Raw genomic sequence first — 12,287 nt, forward strand, 5'->3', positions numbered from 1 at the left:
GCCTACTACATTTAATGTGTAGCATAAATTTAGGTACAAAAGTTTATTAAAATTATAACAAATAATAAATATGAACTCATATTTAAAAAATAATATGTTCGGTGCTAAAAACTTTAAAGTTAAACTCATAAAATATTAAATCCTAGATAGTGGACTTTTGTTTGTTATTATGACCATCATCAGGGTCTTTAGTTAATGTGGCCTTTTGAAAATTATTTTTCATGTATGGATGATGTACATGGGTCAAGAAAATAATATTGTATAGTCACTTTTAAAATGTCGAAAAATATGTATTTTTATATATTATATAAAAAATAAATTTTATGGCTTGGCCTGTTGGCTAAAAGTGATCTTTGACTTTTTATTTTGGGGTGCAAATTTAAGCAGTTTATTCGCTTTAATGATGGAATTCTGTCAAGCCTATTTTGACACAATCTATTTCCAACACATGTTAACTATGATACCTGAAGGACTGAAGTCGAGCAACTACTAAAAATTGAGGACTAAAACAATGTTTATATTTTCTCGTTAACTATTGACACCGCAAATAAACGAGCAAATCTCCGGTTCTCTCCACGAATATCCACCCGCTCCCGGTCGCCGCCGCACTCCTTTCCCTAAACCCCAAAACTCCGGCAGCAGCAGAGAGCAAATCAACACAAGAGAAGGTAACCCAATTGCAGAAGAAGTTAAAAGAATGGCCTCGTCAGCTGCTCTTCGAGATTTGCAGCGTGACCTAGAAAACAAAGCCAACGATCTTAGCAAACTTCAAAAAGGCATAATCTTTTCTTCCTTAATCCTCCTCCCTTTTGTTTTCTTACTAAAAGAAACTGTATCATTCATATATTAATTGCGATGTATTTACAGATATATCAAAGAACCACCAAATCAGAAAGAAGTACACTATTCAACTAGGTGAAAATGAGCTTGTTCTCAAGGTATTATTATTATTATTTTATTATTCATATGCTTATTTGGGTGTGTTTGGTTTTTGCAATATTTGGGATATTGAGACAATTTTTTTTTGAGTTGGGTGTGTAGGAATTGGATCTATTGAATGAAGATGCGAATGTTTACAAGTTGATAGGGCCAGTGCTTGTGAAGCAGGACTTGGCTGAGGCAAGAGCCAATGTCAAAAAGCGAATTGAATACATTTCTGCTGAACTGTATGTCATTCATTTTGATTTAAGACTTTTTTTCTTTTTGGGCAATTGGTGGTTTCTGAATGTGCTTTGATGATTGTAATGTTGCTTTCTTGAGCAAGTATATAAGATTGTTGTTTCTTGGAAGAGGTTTTGTATGCTCAATTAATAGGTTTTCGAAAAATTAAAATAGTTTAAGAAATAGTTGAATGGACTAATGTGATAAGTGATGATTCATATAGCTAACCCCAGCTTGTTTGGGACTAAGGCGTAGCAGTTGTTGTTGTAAAGTAGTTCTTACTAATTCTTCAATCAGTAAAAGAATCGCAAGGGCTTATGCAAAATCTTTTTATTAAAGTTTTAGGAATTTCTTAATAATACTAATTTAATACCCTCTTTCATTTGACATTGTCCATGATATTTTGACTCAATGTGCTTCTTATATATCTAAGCCTTTGTACCTAAGTTGATGGTCTTCTATATGGGTTTTATTGGCTGTAATATTGCTGGACCGAGGTCCAGTAAAGAAATAGAACCGACATAGTCCATTAAGCAGATTATGTGAAATATGATTGGGATTTGCTCTAGTTGCCATAGCATATCAGATCTTTTTATTGGAAGTAGAACTACAAATATATATAGTTTCAGAACAGAAACAGTGATGTGCTTTTAGGACTAAATTCAAATTCCCTGTATTAGAGGCGCTGAAGAACTAATGACGGGGGTGAAATTGTAGAACACGATATCTTGTAGCAAAGTAAAACTGTTTAGGTTGCTGTTGTGGGTTATGGCAGTCTAAATTTGCTATGGCAATGAACAGTTGTAGCTGATATGCTAAAGGGTGTTTTGAGAATCAACCAGACCATGATGTTTTATACTATTTGTTAACATTTGAAAAAGAATAGTTCAATCTGTAACATAATTCATCTACTTTCTTAATCTCTAAATGTTGTTCTCAATTATAGGAGTAGAGTGAAAGTGATTGACAAAAGGTTTTAGTGAAAAACTGTATAAAATGAAGGTTGTTCGAAGGTAATTTAGTAAAACACAAAGACTGTTTGAAAAGAGATTGAAGAAATGAACAGAAGTCCAAACACAACACCTTAGGACAGGTTCATACACATCCAGGAGTCACAACACCAAGGCAGGTTCAGTAGTCACAAATAGGGTTCAAGGGGTTTGGGAATACATGGAACACATGGTGGTTAACACATAGAGATAATCGGTGCAGACATGTTCAGAAATAACACAGAGGGGTAACATGCTGATCTAAAGGAAGTGGAGTACATAATAACGTAAACATAAATTACAAGTTTCACAACAAAAACCACAAATAGAAGCAAACTGAAAACAGGATGAACTTAAGCAATAAGAAAATCATATTGTTGTTGGAACTTTGAATTGAAATTTAAACGTACCAGTAAAGAGGAGAGTAAGCAAAGTGAAAGAACAGTAGGGCAAAATGGTTAGCCTTGGCTTGCAGCTGGCTAACTTAGAGCAGTAGCAAGTAGCACAAAAGAGAGCAGAAAGTTTTTAAGTGTGACAGATAGTTTTTGAACCAAGAGTGTTCGTCTCTTGCGTTGATGAAAGACTAAGGTATTTATAGTTTGAAAGCAGGTAGCAAATAAGGTAAAAATCAAATTCCATTAGTAACTAAGGAACTCAGAATCAGTCAGTCAGGTAATCAAGGTAAATACTCCCCTTAAGTTAAGGGAATTAACTCAAACGGTAAGAACAAGTGGTAAATAAGGAAAGAAATCAGTATATAACTATTAAAGAAAGATTCAAGTTCAGTAAGTATAGGGTAGGCAATTAGGACTAAGCTCAGAAAACTCCAATTAAGGAAATGGTTTAGTAAGAATAAAGTACCATAGCAAATAAGGTAGGGGAATCAGTTAATTTAGATAGACAAGGTAGAATTTTAGGGTTTAAAAGAGAAACTTTCAGTCAAACCATAAAATAAGGAATCCAGAATCAATCAAGAGGAAATTATGATTTAATACTCAACATATAAATAGAGTAAGAGCAACCAGACATAGCAAACATGCAGGGTCAGCAATATCGATAGAAAGAGGCAAGTCTTGAACAATCGATGAACATAATCACATAGAGGTGGTATAAGTTAGGCTAAGAACTCAATAAGAACATATTCGAAGCAAGGTAAAGTAGATTAAGTTTTTATAAAACAGTGCAGGTTCTTTTCCTATCCTTGCTTATCCCCTAACGTTTAAAGTTGTTTTGTCTGTTTCAGTGTTTGACTCGGCATTGTCTATGCTCCTTACATTGTGATTCCAAATTGTTAAAACCTGTATCTAAGGAGCTTTTACCCGTTCCCTTTTCCTTTCAAGTTGCTAATCTATAGCTTAACCTCTTGTCCTCTTTAAGCTGTCAACTTAAAATAATGTTTTCTCTTGATTTTCAGTGGTTTCAGTCTAATAAAAGCTCTGCTAAGTTTATAAAAAAATAAACAGATACAAGCTCCGCTAAATAACAAAAGGCTTTCACTTGGTTATAAAGTTGGACGTGAATACTTATTTATCCCAATTACTGGTACTGATAATTTAGTAAGTGAGGGCTCTGTATTAGATCCTACGATTGTAAAAACATCTGGAGTTAGGACATAATTTTCTGCTGGCTTTCCAATCCATAGCTCTGTCACACCCCAAAATGGGGTGAGATCTGGCCGATACCTTGTACCTGCCACCAGGATCGCCCGATCGAGTGAACCTATATGACATGTTAAATGTCCAATTCATAACCTTGTATCTCAATTCATCTAAATAATTACAATATTAAATGTGTAAAGCAAGATACTTACCATTTGAATTAAAGTGAGACAAATCGTATCACAAGACATAACTAAAAATGCCATGCAAATGCCATAGAGTACCCATAACCCAAAAATAATACGAATTTCATCTATGGAGCCTCTATGATGCTATGAACGAAATAATAAAGTTTTAGTCGCACGATACAAAAAGAAGACGAGGAAAATGCATCATTATGAATCCTAAGATATCAAATTGGGTTCACCAAGAGTAATGAAGCTGCAGGAATCCTAGCTCGTATGTTGACCGTCTTGCGCCTAATTGACAGTTAAACCTAGCACCATTAAATGAATAATGTCAAAGTACTGACACTCAGGTATGCGTTATGGCGGCCACTCGTGGTGGTGCAAGAGTTATACAGACATAAAGAAAGTATCAAATGCATAAGTGAGGGAGAATGTAGCATCCATGAATGTTAAAGATATTGTTTTGCGTGCCAATAAAGATGACACAAAGGAAAAATATTTACGAACACGTTAATATACGTGTAACATGGTTTGGGGGTACATGGACGGGGTATGAATATTTAAATTGTGTTGAAAATGGAAAAGAAATCACAAACAGTCAAAATTGGAAATTCATCGGGTGTATGGATCGTACCCCATCGCATGCTAATTGAAATTTTGCCAAAGTTTATATGACAATATTTTACCAAGTGCATAAGAGCCACACCAGTTGAACTTGTGGCACACTATATCGCCAGCAAAGGGGGTAAATTCAACCCCTTATACATATCTCTTTCCTTGGTCAGAAAGCAAGTTACAAAAATAAGATTTGTGTTGCAATTAGTGTGGTTCTATATAAACTCATTACTTGTGTCAGAATATGCACATTTTCTCTAATATTTTGTGTTAAGCAAAGTGTGGAACCACTAATGGGATCATGACCAATCTCATCTTAAGCAAAATCAGGGTAAGTTTTCTCTAATATTTTGTGTTAATTAAAGTTAGGTAACTCCTGTATTAACCCCATTATACATTTGGATTGACTAAATTCTAATAAGAACTATGAGAACCCATAAGAACTCAAGTTAGTGCTTGTGTGGACTGTGGAAGAGGTGATTTCTTTACCCCATTCTAGAATATAATTATGGATTGAGCATTTGGAAGGGATAGTGAAATAGAAATTACAATTTTATTGAAGTTCTATGCGAGGTTTCGAAATGAGTTATGTCCAAGCTAGGGGTAAATTGAGGAAGAAGATGAATAATGTCGGGTATATGAACGGTGTTTGGGGTTCTAATAAAGCGACTAGACTCCATAACACATATAATGAATGAATTGGAGCTAAAAATCGGCAATCGACCTTTAATGAAGAATATGGAATTTTTGGAAACTTTCGAAATTGTGTAAGATACTTGATTAATTAAACTAGTAAGGTTTGGAGGTCGAGGATTGGGGTAATAGATTAGGTAGCCTAGTGTTTTCCTTGTTCATACCGATAGTATTAGTATGTACTCTCGTATTTAGTTGGTATTAGGTTTCTAGTACTACCTCTCGTTTCCTTCATTTCGGTCATCTTACTTTCTTGTTGTTATTCATGTTGCTTTTTCATGGCTACTTGCCGTTGTTTCTTGTATTATTTTTCTTTTCATTACTGTTGTACTTATACTTTCCTGAGCCGAGGGTCTATTGGAAACAATTTCTCTATCTCCACAAGTAGGGGTAAGTATAAGTTTGTTCGATTTGGTTGTTAATGTTATCGGTTCGACATAGTTATCCGTTTATAAATATATTAAATCGATATCCGAATCGATAAGATATCGGGTATCAGTTAATCGGTTATCGATTGTTATCGGTTCGGTTATCGGTTTACCCGATAAGATAACTTAATTTAGAGGGAGGAACATAGCGTATAACACTAATTGATCTTATAACCTTGATCCGTTTCGATCAATGTTGCACGGACTCTCCAAAATGTTACCGCACCCATGTTGGATCCTTTAAAAATATACTACTTTTGGAGGATCCGACATGCACCCCGCTACATTTCGAAAAGTCCAAGCAACATAGGTTTCGGTTATGTTCTAAAGAGTGAACAAAGTTTCATGGACACATGTCTACGCTTATCAAAAGGTTTGTTCAATTGCATAAAACAATAAATTATGCTCAAATGTACCTCATATATTTGTACATGAATGAACATCAATGGGATTATGAAATAAAATAGGATGGCTTCATTATATTAACTTGCATCCACCTAAACAATGACTGGAGAACTATTGTTAATCTTTTCATCAAACACAACAATTTTATATTGTTTAAGCTAGCGTTTGGGCATAGATTTTCAAATTTGTTTTCAAAAATCTGATTTGAGTGAAGTTTGGTTTGAAGATGAAAATGTGTTTGGACATAAGTTTTCAAAACATATTTCACTTTTTTTTTTGAAAAAACATGAAACATGACTTACACCCACAAATTCTAAAAACTATCACAAATACCAAACAATACCTTTATCAATAACAATCATTATATTATCGCAAACCATAATCCTGAACATAAATAAATTTGGTACAGAATTATCATTTTTATAATGAACTACATAATACACTATCAGATAACCGAGAAGACGAAGCAACATTGTTACAAAATAATAAATGGTGGGCTCTTTTATAAAATACAAAAGTTTGGGGCAATTTTTAAAAAATATAATAGTGATATTTTGGGCCAGCTGGTTTTGGAATTTGGGTTTTGGGAATTTGCCAAAATGTAGATAAAATCTATGGCCAAACATGTATTTGCCAAAAAAAAACCCAAATATATTTTGGCAAAATATATGGCCAAACGGGTCATAAGAGCGAAACATTAAATATACTGATATTGTTAAATGCACTTATCCAACAATTGTAGCAAGAATAACATATTCTAAAATAGTGGCACGCTTACTCCAGGCTATTCAGGCTATTCGGGAGTATCCACTGGGAGGATCAATTAGCATAATATACTGAACATTGAAAATATTAGAGGACCAAAACAAAAGCTGCTTTTATATCAGAAATTAAGAGATTTGCTCAAGTCCACTTGTCCAAACACAGTGTCCAAACACAGTAGAAAGTAGAAACAACACAAAATTATTTTACACCTTGAAAATTAAGAAGTTCAAACATAGTACTAATAAAGAATGAAGCTCTAAAGTGGCTTTATATACCTAAGAGTAAAATTATAATTTGCTAGAGCTTATTGGGTTATTAAAAAAATTGGGCAAACCAAGACCAGAACCGATAACCCAATAGTCAAATAACACAATTGTTATCGAACCATTAACCAATAACCTGATATCGATAACCCAATAAGCTTTTTTCGTTTCGGGCTATTGGTTTTACCCGATATATGCCCAGCCCTATCCACAAGGTTTGGGTAAGGTTTTGCGTAGACACTACCTTCCCTAGACATCACTATGTGGGATTCACGGGGTATTTTGTTGTAGTTGTTGAGTTAATTTGAAAGCACACAAGAAGTTTAAAGCTCGGCATACCTCAAAGTCGCTTTACTTTACTAACCTTAAGCTCCAAATGTTAAAGAACGAGTTGTTCGATCCAAACGACTTCAATCTACATAAATGAACTCATATTCATCAATCAAGTATCACAACGATACTAATTTAATGAATAAAAATGTCTAACCCTATTCCAAAAAGTTTCCCCAAAAAATCCATATTTTTCCATTGAATGTTGATTCTCGATTTTTAGCTCTGATTCGGTTATTATATGTGTTATGGAGTCGACTCGCTTCATTGAAAACCCCAAAAAACATCGTTCATATAAACCCGACACTGTTCATCTTCTTCCTCAATTTAGCCTTAGCTTGGACATAGTTTATTTCAAGACATTGCATAGAACTTAAATAAAATAGTATTTTCTATTTCACTACACCTTAAAAATATTCAATTCATAATTATATTAAAAAAGGGGGCGAAGAATTTACCTCTTCCACACCAAGCCCTAACTTGAGTTCTTGTGGGTATTCTTGAAGTTTTTTGTTGGAACTTAGCCAATCTAGATGTGTAAGGGGGTTTATATAGGTATAAACTAACTTTAGTTAACACAATATATAGGACAAACTTAGCTTGAATTTGCTTAAGATGAGATTGGCCGTGAACCCCATTATTGATTCGTCACTTAGCTATGCTCTTTGGCTTTGCAATTGAAATGTCGATTACTGGGGATATATACCCCGACATATACTCCAAACGAGGTTACTTGTATATTAACGTGTTCTTAAGAGTATTTTCCACATCTGCCATTTTTTCTATGCGGGCTTTAAGGACTTAAAATCTTACGAAATTATCAGGGATGCTAGAAGCTCATTTCTCATGCATGTCACCATTTTTTGATGATATTCTCATGCATGTCACTATTTAAGCTGTTACTTGAATCCCAGGGGAGGAAGGTGGAAAATAATAAAATTATTGCTGCACTAGTGATTAGTTATATTTCCTATTGGTAGCTATTGTTGGCAGTACAAAAACTGTACTAAATCAGTTGGGTTGGTTATATGAATCCTTGGTATCCAATCTGTAGAGATTCTATTTAATTGATGAAAGAATTACAGATCCCATTAAGTTTGTGTTGCCGACAGACACAAAGTGAGGATTCTACTAAGTTAAGTGGCAGATCGACTACACTGCCCCAGCAACCAGCAGCTCTTTTCCTCTCCTAGAACTTCACTGAGATATTGTTTTTATTGAAAGTTCCATTCATTACAACTTAGAACCTCTTATGATTTTAGAAAGTCGAATTTTGAACGCGGAGGCAATGCGTATAAAAACAGATGGAAATCTTGAATTATGGTGCCTTAGCTGCTGTATCTCCAGTCTCCACATAGGTAGACCTGTGAAGCTATGTGACTTAATGTCGAGGATAAAATAGTCAGGACTATATAGGTTCTGAACATATTCATCTCTGTCATGATCTTTTACCAAATCATCCTAAAAATGTCGTGTCCATGCTTTGCTGGCGGCTTTTGAAGCTTGTCGGATTAGTCCCTTTTGGGTATTCCATTCATTTGGTGATTGTTGCAATCGGTCAAGTTAAAAAGATAACGTATCTATGTTTTATTGTAATGGGTGCTCCGGCGGAAAGAAAAAATGAGATAAAACTCTGAGCTCATTTATTGAACGATTACTATTTACTTTTATTATGTATGTAGTAGCCTTCGACTTATTGCCATGCTTAGGGAACCAAATCAACTGAATATTGTCCAAATAGGCTTGTGACAATTTGTGTACTCCCCCCTCCCCTCAGTTTTTGACTTGAAAATAGGACTTCTTTTTTCAAAAAAGGTGGTGAACGAATGCATATCCTGCATAAGGACAGATGTTAAACAGCTATATAGCATAAATTTATTCTATATGTCCGTAACGTATCATTGTCCATGATTTTATCCATGAGTCCTTAGGGTCCTAGATTTTAGTGCTTTGGCAAAACCCAACCCTTCAAACAGGCAATTGTATCCAAGACTTGTACCAGGAAACACGAAGGAGTTTCAGAAAGCAAAGCATAAACGGACTAGTAAACTCACTGTTCTGATATAATAGATGAGCTGAACATGGCTCCTTTTTGTTTGGTTTTCCAGGAATTCATATGTAGAGTGTGTATTTCTAAGCGTATTTAGTAAATTTTAGGTAGATTTAAGCAGCAGATGGTAGTCAGTAGATAATAGAACATGTATTTTCCTTTGCTGCTTCAGTAGTTCTTGTTAGTTGTTACGGTTTTTTGGTCATGTAATGATTACTCTCATTCTATCATTCAACAGAAAGCGATTAGATAGTACTCTTCAAGACTTGGAGGAAAAGCAAAACAGCAAAAAGGAAACGGTTGGTTCACTTCTCAATTTATGTATTGTCTTATTATTTTTCACATTTTACGATGACTATCAGTTTGATGTTTTAAGAAGTACAAGGAAAATTGTAATGATGAAGAAAAAGTTTGTGTGCCTTAGACTTTATTCATTGTATGAGCACATTTGTCTAAAATTTGCTGCTTTACACTGACTATGGAGTAACAAATTGCAGATAGCATTATTAATTATTTTATCGGAACTTCTTGGTCGAAATTTACATTAAAAGAGAAACTACACTCCTTTCTGTTTCCGAATCAATTTACGATTAATTTGTCATTGGTAAAGTATACGTGTGTCCGCCATTGTCGCCTATACATTGAATCAAGAGAGTCTACTGAGCTCTCTAGATTTTCTACTTGTGTTAAAAAATTAGTTATTTCCCAACTCTTACAACATGCTCAAACCTGTTTAATTGTTATTTGGGTAGTGATTGCTCAATTCTGTCAGCAATAATAAAGAAAGACCCAGATAGACATTTGTACCTGAAAAATCACTTGTTGCTAAAGCATGTTCAGATCTCACACTGGGTTTCCACATCATTCATTTTCGTATTTTATTATTTGTTTCCATTTAGCCAGTTCTTCGAATTCCTTCGAATCATGTCCAGGATTAGAAACTTTATATTTGCTAACTGTTTTCATGATTGTGGAGGACGTAGCAAGAGGCTAAGGAGATCAAGTCAAAGTAGAGCTCTTATATTGTAGTCAAAACACCATCTAAATGGCCTTCTTACTCTCTGTTGGATAAGCTACTTTACCTTTATCTTGGGAAGGAGCTGAGACTGCAGTGTAAGGCATAAGTCTTATTTAACAATCTTAGGGATTCTGAATCAGATTTAAGACGTTTAGTGCATGACTTCTGTTATGTTTTGCTAGTATGAACAAAGAAAACAAATATTCCTATCGATATAAACTTGTAGTTTGTACATGAAAATTAAAGACCTGTTACTTCATGTCTGCTCTTTCTGACAAATTCCTTATTTATTTACATCAATATTTTTCACTCTTCGTCCTCTGTTTTATTTTCATGTATCTCCTGATCATTTACTGAATCCCCTTGAATACTGTGTTATCAACTCCAGTCGCTTGGGGAGCTGAACTGTATTACTATGATTTCGATGTATATTGAGGCTTTGGTTTGAAAATTTAATATCAGATATTGAAAAAATCTAGTTTGTTTGGTGATTTGTCTTGCTTTCTGCTAAAGTCATTAGGTGCCTTGTGCAGTTCAGTCCACTATTTGTATTGTCCTGATTCATTTGTTTGTTGTTATACTCGTCATTTTCCAGATTCTGAAGTTACAACAAAAGATTCAGTCTCTCCAAGCTGGAAAAGGCAAGGCCTAATGCACGCCTCTGGTGGTACTCTACACTACACTGGTCGGTTGATTTTGATCCGTATTAATAGCAGGATTACAGTGTCTTGTCGTCCCAGACACTCAGACGTTTACCTTATTGTTCGATTGGCTTTTGTAGATCCATGGTTTTGTACTTCGTATGATTTTGAATTACATCTGCTGATTAATTTTCTATCTAGCTACAATCTCCTCTTCTTTTTATGGTTAATTATCGTGGCCGCAAGCATTATTTCAAGGACAAGGTTAAGACTCTTAGCTAGGTGCATAAGCTTTTTTTACTACAAAAACGGAAAGCTATACCTAGTCGAAAGTTTTCACAATATTCTGAAGGAAAACTAACCAGCTTTTCTATGTTACATTTACCTGGTTGTCATTATAAGATAAAAAAGTGCTTCTATTGACTGATCTAATGAAACTAGCTAGTGTAAGCACCTGATTTTTGCCCTATATGAGAATCACTCTCAAAAAATTCAAATAAAATGATTTTCCTTGGTGTGCAATTTTGTGAGATTTTATGATATTTTTGGATAATTGTTTGTATTTGTCTGTGTTTGTTTATTTGTTAAATTAATAAAAAATATACAAAAATATGTCGCATTTTGCATGTAGGATTTAATTCTACAATTGTTAGTAGTTAAATTAGTTTTACAAAAATTAAAAATTACAAAAAAACAGGCATCTTTAGCATTTAATGTCCAAATGAACAATTTTATGCTTAATTATTACTTAATTGTGCGTTAATTGTTATTGGGAGTTAATTTGCGCTTTTATAACTTAATTTAGTTTTTAATAATAATTTAAGTATTTTATAATTTAGTTTTAGAAAATAAAAGAAGAAAAAAGAACAAAAATACAAAGAAAAATCAGATTGGGCCACTTCTTCAAATTTCAACCTCAGGCCCAAATAATTGCCCAATCTTCCCCACGACCCGGTCCACTTCAAACCGGGTCGACCCGGTCCGCCCCATTAACCCAATACCCAACCCCCTTCTTCATTTTTTGTCCAAACACAAAAACAAAACAAAAAAATAAGAAAACAAAAACCCTAACACTAACTTACCCGCCCCCATCACCTCTCTTCTTCTTCTTCACTTCTCCTCCAAAGCTCCAAGCACACAACC

General features: G+C 34.4%; 1 protein-coding gene across 1 annotated transcript; it reads left to right on the top strand.

Annotated features, from left to right (window-relative positions):
* The first annotated feature begins 484 nt into the window (after positions 1-484).
* Positions 485-11,374, top strand: LOC104238795 (prefoldin subunit 6). Its single transcript, XM_009793272.2, has 5 exons — positions 485-776; positions 868-938; positions 1,042-1,166; positions 9,724-9,784; positions 11,099-11,374. Exons 1-5 carry the CDS (start codon positions 698-700, stop codon positions 11,153-11,155), a joined length of 393 nt encoding a protein of 130 aa, XP_009791574.1. The 5' UTR covers positions 485-697; the 3' UTR covers positions 11,156-11,374.
* The last annotated feature ends 913 nt before the right edge of the window (positions 11,375-12,287 follow it).

Source organism: Nicotiana sylvestris, chromosome 12, assembly GCF_000393655.2.
Source record: "Nicotiana sylvestris chromosome 12, ASM39365v2, whole genome shotgun sequence".
NCBI classification, from domain to species: domain Eukaryota; kingdom Viridiplantae; phylum Streptophyta; class Magnoliopsida; order Solanales; family Solanaceae; genus Nicotiana; species Nicotiana sylvestris.